Genomic DNA, 8,040 nt, shown 5'->3' with positions numbered 1-8,040 from the left:
TATTTGTAATTCCCTTCCTGACAGAAACCTGGCTCTATTTCCATAAATATTTGCTCAATCCTAGAACACACAGAAAGTCCCTTCCGCATTGCTAACCTATGCCTCTGTGTAAAAGCAGCTTACTAACTAGAGTTTAATAATTGTCTAGAGTTCTTTTTTGTCGTCAGCGTGAGGGCATACAATCAAAACTCGAGTGTCAAAATGGACTTCGATGTTTCTTCCTTGTCACTGTGGGTGTGTGGTATCTGTGAAATATGGTTCCATTCATATACTCCATTTTGGCTTATTTATCTTTTTTACTTTTGTGATATATTAACATGGTTCCCAATGCCAGAACTTTACCAAAGGCCAGGGTGCATAGCTGACTCAGTTGGTAGAACATACGACTCTGATCTTAGGGTTTTGAGTTCAAGTCCCTCATTGAATGTAGAGATTACCTAAAAATAAAATCTTTTTCTTTTTTTTTTAAAGATTTATTTATTCATGAGACACACACACACATACACACACACACACACACACACACAGAGGCAGAGACACAGGCAGAGGAAGGAGCAGGCTCCATGAAGGGAGCTCGACGCGGGACTGGATCCTGGGTCTCCAGGATCAGGCCCTGGGCTGAAGGCGGCGCTAAACTGCTGAGCCATTGGGGCTGCTTTATTTATTTATTTATTTATTTATTTATTTATTTATTTATTTATTTATTTATTTATTTATTTATAAGATTTTCTCCATTTATTTATTTGAGAGCGAGCACAAGAGGGGGAGAGGGATAGAGGGAGTAGGAGAGGTAGGCTCCCTATTGAGCAGGGAACCGGACACAGGGCCCAAACCCAGGATCCCAGGGCCATGACTGGAACCGAAGGCAGACACTTAACCAACTGAATCACCTAGGTGCCCCTTAAAAAGAAAATCTTAAAAATAACAACAAAACTTTACAAAAGGCCTGTCAAATATCTTCCTCCACACCTCCTCCTATTCCTTTCTCCTTTTCACTCCTCTCCCCTACTGGGAAACCAATCTCTTTAGTCTCTTGCTTCTCTTTCCTGTGTTTCTTTTTGCAAAAATGAGTAAGATATATATTTTCTTATTTTCTTTTCCCCATTCTTTCTTTTTTTTTTTTTTAAGATTTTATTTATTTATTTATTCATGAAAGACACAGAGAGAGAGAGAGAGAGAGAGAGAGAGAGAGAGGCAGAGACACAGGCAGAGGGAGAAGCAGGCTCCATGCAGGAAGCCTGATGTGGGACTCGATCCTGGGACTCCAGGATCAAGCCCTGGGCCAAAGGCAGGCGCTAAACCGCTGAGCCACCCAGGGATTCCCCTCCCCATTCTTTCTTCCACAAAAATGGCAGCATACTATTCTTTTGCATGTTGCTTTTTTCAATAGTATACCCTGGAAGCCATTCCCCATCAGTTCTTCCTCTTATTACTGTTATCATCATTTACATCTAGATTATATAGTCCATTGTGCATAATAGCCATTTCATATTTGAACACTCTTCTATAGATGAATATTCAGGCTGTCTCCTCACTTTTGCAATTACAAACAAGGATGCAACAAATAATCTGTACACATGTATTTTCTTTTGTTGGAGGAGTATCTTCAGGGTACAATCCTAAAAGTGGGATTGTTAGATCAAAAGGAATCTATTTTTTATTATGAGTATCTAGTGCCCCTCCATAAGGGTTGTACCAATTTGCATTCCTATCAGCAATGCATGAGGTGCTTGTTACCCTAGAGCTTCACCAACAGAATGTGTAGTCATACTTTCTGATTATTTGCCAATCTCATTAGTGAGACGTTATCTGTGTAGCTTTTTTTTTTTTTTTAAAGACTTTATTTATTCATGACAGAGAGAGAGAGAGGGAGAGAGGCAGAGGGAGAAGACACATGCAGGGACCCCATGTGGGACTTGATCTCAGGACTCCAGGATCACACCCAGGGATCCCTCTGTGTAGCTTTAATTTGCATTTCTCTAATTATGAATGAGGCTGAACATCTTTTCAGGTTCTAAGGTATTTATTTATGAATTATATCCTTTGTCCTTTTCTCTTGGTATTTTTTTCTTAATCCTTTTTTAAAGATTTTATTTATTTATGACGGGGGGAGGGTGGGGCAGAGAGAAGCAGGCTCCATGCAGGGAGCCCCACGCGGGACTTGATCCTGGGTCTCCAGGATCACGCCCTGGCTGAAGGTGGCGCTAAACTGCTGAGCCACCTGGCCTGCCCTTTCTCTTCTTAATCCTAAGAGCTCTTCACCTATCTGGGGTATTAGCCCATTATCTGTGAGATGTTGCAAATATTTTCTTCCAGTTTGTCAATTTCTTTTGACCTTATTTGTAGTGATATTCCCCCATGGAAAAAGTTCTTTTGTTACATTTTAATGCAGTCAAATTGATTAACTTTTTAAAATTTCATCTGGGTTTTATGTCAGAAAATTTCCCAGCAGCCAGATCAAAGAGGTGTTCATCTATGTGTTTTGTAGTATTTGTATGGCTTCAAAGTTTACTTTTGGGTCCCTGACCTGTTTGTTTATTCTTATGTATCCTATGAAGCATGAATCTAATTTTACCTTTTTCTAAACGATTAACCAGTTGTCTTGCACCACTAAAAAAAAAATTCTGGGCTTCCTATCTTATTCTACAGGTCTGACTACTGCACTGATTTAATCACAGCAGTTTTATAGTTTGTTTTAATGTCTAGATGAGCTAGTCTCCTCCTTACAGTTTTCTCCTTTTAAAGAATTTTCCGGGCAGCCCCGGTGGCGCAGTGGTTTGGCGCTGCCTGCAGCCTGAGGTGTGATCCTGGAGACCCAGGATGGAGTCCGATGTCGGGCTCCCGGCATGGAGCCTGCTTCTCCCTCTGACTGTGTCTCTGCCTCTCTTTCTCTCTCTCTCTGGGTCTCTACGAATAAATAAATAAAATCTTAAAAAAAAAATAAAGAAATCTTCCTGGATATGCCTGCATGTAAATATTCTAAAAACACTATTTAATTGAAATTTTAATGACAAAATTTGATACTCTCAAGTGTCAAAATGAAAATACCAGAGAAACAGTTTCCAGGGATGTGAAGCACCTGGAAATAGGCTTGGCTGGCACCTGGATATGCCTGCATGTAAATATTCTAAAAACACTATTTAATTGAAATTTTAATGACAAAATTTGATACTCTCAAGTGTCAAAATGAAAATACCAGAGAAACAGTTTCCAGGGATGTGAAGCACCTGGAAATAGGCTTGACCTCATCCCTTGAGGTCATCTTTTTTACTTCCAGCTTTATTTTGATGAATGTTTGGTTACACACACTGAAAAAGAGAGTTGCTTTGAGCGCCGCTAAGAGAGTTGCTTTGAGCGCCGCTTTTTCTCCTTGTACAGTTCCCTGTAGCAGTTTATTGCATCATTGATTGCTCTCGAAACTTGCATTTTCCATTCCTCATTGGGGCTGTTACTGGTAAGGACTTGCAAGCCTGCCTCGAAATGTGAAAAGGCTGTTGACAGCTCTCCTGTGGTTAGTTGGCGCAGGGCAGGTGGAACATCTTCACTCTCCTCCTCTCCTTTAGGCTCCTGTTCCAGTTGCATCAGCTCCTCATTTGAGAGATCTTCCTCGTGGGACCTCAGCAACTGGTCCACATCAGCTTCTACAACCTCTTCAAAAGCCACATTCCTGGCGAGGGTCACAATGTTTTGTTGAAGCTGTGCAATGTCATCTGTTTGGGAAACACTATGGAACTGAACACACTCAGGCCAAATCTTCTTCCACACACTGTTCATTGTTGCTGGTCTGAGCTCCTCCCAAGCTACTGCAATGTTGTCTATGGCATCCAAGATACTGTACTTACTCCAAAACTCCCTGATCGTGGCTGTATCTTCTCCATCTGTTGCTTCTAGGATGTGCTCAAAAGTTCTTCTCAAGTAATGAGCTTTGAAGGTAGAGGCTATGCCTTGACCCATGGGCTGGATTGAGTCAGCTGTACTGTCATGAAGATATTCCACTCTTACATTATCAGACAGATCACTCAAATTTACTGGGTGGCATGGTGCATTGTCTAGGATGAGCAATGCTTTATTGGTGAGATTATTCTGGGCACAGTATTTTTCAACAGCAGGGCAAAAAAAGTATGTGAACCATTCCTGAAAGATGCTCCTGGTCACCCACGCCTTTTTGTTTGAGCGCCAAATCACAGGCAAATTGGGCTTGGAGTACCCTTTCAGAGCCTTGGGATTTTCCAAGTGGTACACCAATAAGGGTTTCAGCTTAAAGTCCCCAGCTGCATTGCCACCAAGAAGCAGCATCAAGCGATCTTTGGAAGATTTAAAGCCTGGCTCAGCTTTCTCTTCCATAGAAATAAACATTCCCTCTGGCATTCTCTTCCAATAAAGCCCTGTCTCATCTACATTAAAAACTTGCTGAGAGGTGTACTCACCTTCTTCAATGATGCTTCTCAGCATTTCTGGATATACATCCTTGTTTCCAGGAGCTGCACTGTTCATCTTGAAGTGGAGCAGACAATGGCGCTCCTTGAATCTCACAAACCACCCTTTACTTGCACTAAACTTTTCTGTTTGAGAGCTTCCACCTCTTTCACGCTGTAAGTCATCAAACAAACTCTTAGCCTTCTCCTGTATAATGGTGACACTCAGGGGCACATTCCTCTGGCTCTGGTCTTCAAGCCACACGTGCAGCAGGCGCTCCATGGTCTCCATGAGTGCACTTCGATGGCGTGTCAACCGAGAGGCTCTCAAGGGAGTAGCTATTTGTGAGTTCGCTTTGATTTTTTCTTTATTATCTCGGATTGTGGCTACCGTCGAGACAGCAAGGCCTAAGGCTTTTGCGATCTGGCTGAGCTTTTCACCCACTTCAAATCGTCTTAACACTTCCAATTTTAGGTCGAGGGTAATTGCTTTCCGTTCCCTTTTGGTACCTGGGATGACCGATGCATTTAGGGACCTTTTCCCAGGCATCTTTGCCACCAAGCTGTAATAAAATCACAGCAGTCTCACGTGCAAGAAGGCCCGTAGCTACAATACGCTCCCTTGCAAAACCTGGGAGAAAAACCGGGGCTGCCAGGAGGCGCAGGCAGGAGACGTGAGAAGGTCACCAAAGGCCGTCCTGGCCCCCTTTCTCAGAAACGGTGTCTTATTCCCGATTCGAAAGCAGACAGCATGGGCCTCTGATGTCAGAGTTCCCAACCCCCGACAGCACATCTGCGGGAACATTAAAAGCGGCGTGGGTCGCCGTGATCCAGAAAAACAACAAAACCCCGTGAAGGGGCGACAACGCTGCAGAGCACACACCGGGTCGCTGTCTTTGTGGAGGAGGCGCAGGAAAGCGGCAGTTCCGCCGGTGGGCGGCTCCTGAGGGGCACCGCAGCCGGCGGGCGGAGGGGGGCGGCGTCCGGGCGGGGCGGCCGGCTGGGGCGGGGGACGGAGCACTTCCGTGAGCCGCTTCGCTTGGAGGACCCGGGAGATGTGTCCTTGGCGGTGCCCGACTTAAAGGAGGTGTGGGGGCGCTGGGTATCCTCGCGGCATCTAGCCCGCGGCGGCCGCCGGGGGTTCTGTGCTGTAGGGAAGACCGCGCGCGTGTTCCGATCCCTAAAAAGTCCGAGGCTGCGGCGGATAGTCACAGAGCGGTCCCCAGCCGGCGCCGCGTCCTTACTGCGCACGCGCGACGCCGCCGGAGCCCGCGGGGACCCCCTCGGAGACCCCCTCGGAGACCCCCTCGGGGGTGTGGCGCCACTAGGAAGGGTTTGTCGCTGTTTTGCGCGTGCGCGCGCCCGAGCGCCGGAGCTGCATGAGGTCTGGGGCCGGGCGTGTCTCATCGGCTGGTGGCGGCGCCAGGGCCCCTGGTCGTGCTCTGGAGATGCGGCGGTGGCCCGGGAGGCGGCAGGACGGCCAGGACAGGCGCGAGGGCCCTGGGAACAGCCCGGCAGGTGAGCGGGGAGGTTCTGCCCGCGGGTGTCGGGCGGCGGGGGCGGGGGCGGGGGCGGCGGCGGCGGGGGCGGGGGCTGCGCTGGGCGCCGCCATGACGCCATCCGGGTGCGCCGGCTGTCGCGCGGTCGGGGCCGGGGGTGCATCCCCTCTCCGCCGGGCGGCCCCGGGACACGGTGCGCGGCCCCCCGCCCCCGAGTCCCTGCTCTTCTCCCGTCGGCCTCCCGTGCCCTGCGCCGTGCGGGCCCCCTTTCTCGCCTCCTTTCGCCGCTCTCCGCAGAGCCCCGCACCGAGCGACTTGGTCCGAGTCGCCCTGCGCCTGCCGCCCGCCGTGTGTTCCGGGCGCCTGGTGTTCGGCCGCAAGCCCGGACCAGATCTGATAACGGACGGGGATCCCTGACGCGGCTTTCGTTTGCGGACCTCACTTCCCACCACTCTCATAACCGCGGATACTGCCTGAGGGCTTCCGTGCCAAGGGCTTTACAAGAATTGTCTCTTTTTAAGTCTTAAAACTGTCCTGCAGGAAAGCGCTGCTATAGCCCTGTTTTATAGAAAAGGAAATGTAAGTCCAGAACTGGCCAGGGACGCCCCTCACCTTGCAGTTCTGGTCCGTCCTGCTCCAGTGCCTTCACTTTTAAATACTTATGTGTTGTATACCTTCCCTGGGGTTAGATACTATGAAATAGAATCCCATGTTTTATGGTTCTATTTTTTCCTTTTTTTTTTTTTTTTTTAAAGATGTACTTATTTTAGAGAGAGTACAGCAAGGGGAGAGGCAGAGGGAGATAATCTTCAAGCGGACTCCCAGCTGAGCGGACAGGGTGAGTCAGGGCTCCATCTCAGGACGGGTGAGATTCTGACCTGAGCCACCCAGGTGCCCCTGTACTATTTCTGTATTGATTGATACATCCCAGGATGCAGTGATCCCATTGCCTTAATTTTTTTCTACTGCACAAATGTGGAGTTTCTGAATTTCGATCCAAGAAAAGTACCTTTGTTTTCAGACAGTAGTGAGAGAGGCAGGATTCTATGGATTCATTTTCTGTCTTGTCTTCAGTAAGGAACTTTTCTCTTTCATCCCTTTTCATTTTGGAGATGGTGCCAGTTTTGTTTCTAGAAATATGGATGAAAACAGAGCCTTTCACCTGTGGCACCTCAGCTTTGCAGAAGGCTGTTCTGGTTGTTAACACACAGTGGAAGTCAGATGGTACAGCAGTCACTGAACTTCCATGGGCCTCTGGTTTTAATTAAGAAGGAACTTGGATGATCTTTGAGGTTTTTTTTTTTTTTCCCCCCCCCCAGACTGAGTCATTCATCTGTTGAGAATCAACAAGCTGGCGATATCATGGTGAACAGGACAGGCAAGAGCTCAGCCCTGTGGGCTGCTCTCTTGTATTTATAAGCTGAGGGGGGGGCTTGCAAAAGCTGGAGAAGCTGTCATAAATCTGCTTTATAGTTAAAAGATGTACCCTAGAGGTTAACACTCCTCAAGGGAAGCTTATGTTCCGGAAGCTTCCCTGCAGTTATTTTCTTATTTGGTGATCTTGCTACGCTATCCCTGCTGTGCAAGAGGAGAATGAGACAACAAACAAGTCATGGCACATTAGGTGGTTCTATGAGGTGTGAAGGATAAGGAAGCAGAACAAGGGAAGTAGAAAATGAAGAGAAGGGAATGGAGAAGGATATATGCCAGTTATTTTAGGTGGGCTAGTTGAGTGCTGGAGGAAGTGAGTGGTTGGAGTAGGTTCAATCTTGCCAGCAGATTGAATAGCCAGTGCCTGGTGGATTTGCATTTATGTGAATTTGAGACCCCAGGATAACCTGATTGATAATCAGACTGGAAGAAAAGGAGGGTGGCACTTTGCCTGTTGAAGGGAATCTTGCTGTGACCAACCTCACATCTTGGCTTTCATATGCAAAGACCAATTTAAAAAGCTCATCTAAACCAAACACCAGAACAGATGGTAGACTGTCTTGGAGTGCTGCATCTGACCTGATGTGGTTTGCTAACCCAAATCAGAAAAGGATTAAGTCATAAATTGAAATAAGAGAATTGGATGTTTTATCAAGTTTCGGAGGCCTGAACAGCAGTACTTAGCACCTCTAAGA

General features: G+C 47.3%; 2 protein-coding genes across 3 annotated transcripts in view; one reads left to right on the top strand and one right to left on the bottom strand.

The window, feature by feature from the left end:
• Positions 1 to 2,903: 2,903 nt before the first annotated feature.
• CENPBD1 (CENPB DNA-binding domain containing 1) lies at positions 2,904 to 5,940 on the bottom strand. Of its 2 annotated transcripts, XR_005359905.1 has the most exons (2): positions 3,228 to 5,940; positions 2,904 to 3,079 (listed from the first exon to the last, which is right to left on the bottom strand). XR_005359905.1 is itself a non-coding variant. In XM_038537965.1 (1 exon), the coding sequence occupies exon 1, from the start codon at positions 4,963 to 4,965 to the stop codon at positions 3,337 to 3,339; it is 1,629 nt and encodes a 542-aa protein (XP_038393893.1). In that variant the 5' UTR covers positions 4,966 to 5,940; the 3' UTR covers positions 2,997 to 3,336. The 2 variants fall into 2 exon arrangements, 1 of the variants encoding a protein (XP_038393893.1); XM_038537965.1 differs by having other exon boundaries at positions 2,997 to 5,940.
• The window catches only part of LOC111096076, a 33,718-nt gene continuing 30,855 nt past the window's right edge, over positions 5,178 to 8,040 (top strand). Inside the window, exons 1-2 of the mRNA XM_038538820.1 lie at positions 5,178 to 5,234; positions 5,290 to 5,933. Coding sequence (XP_038394748.1) covers positions 5,178 to 5,234; positions 5,290 to 5,933 — 701 coding nt within the window. The remainder of the gene's footprint in view (positions 5,235 to 5,289; positions 5,934 to 8,040) is intronic.

Source organism: Canis lupus, chromosome 5 (genome assembly GCF_011100685.1).
Source record: "Canis lupus familiaris isolate Mischka breed German Shepherd chromosome 5, alternate assembly UU_Cfam_GSD_1.0, whole genome shotgun sequence".
NCBI lineage: Eukaryota > Metazoa > Chordata > Mammalia > Carnivora > Canidae > Canis > Canis lupus.
The sequence above is the reverse complement of the archived record's forward strand: the minus strand, read 5'-3'. Positions and strand labels throughout refer to the sequence as shown.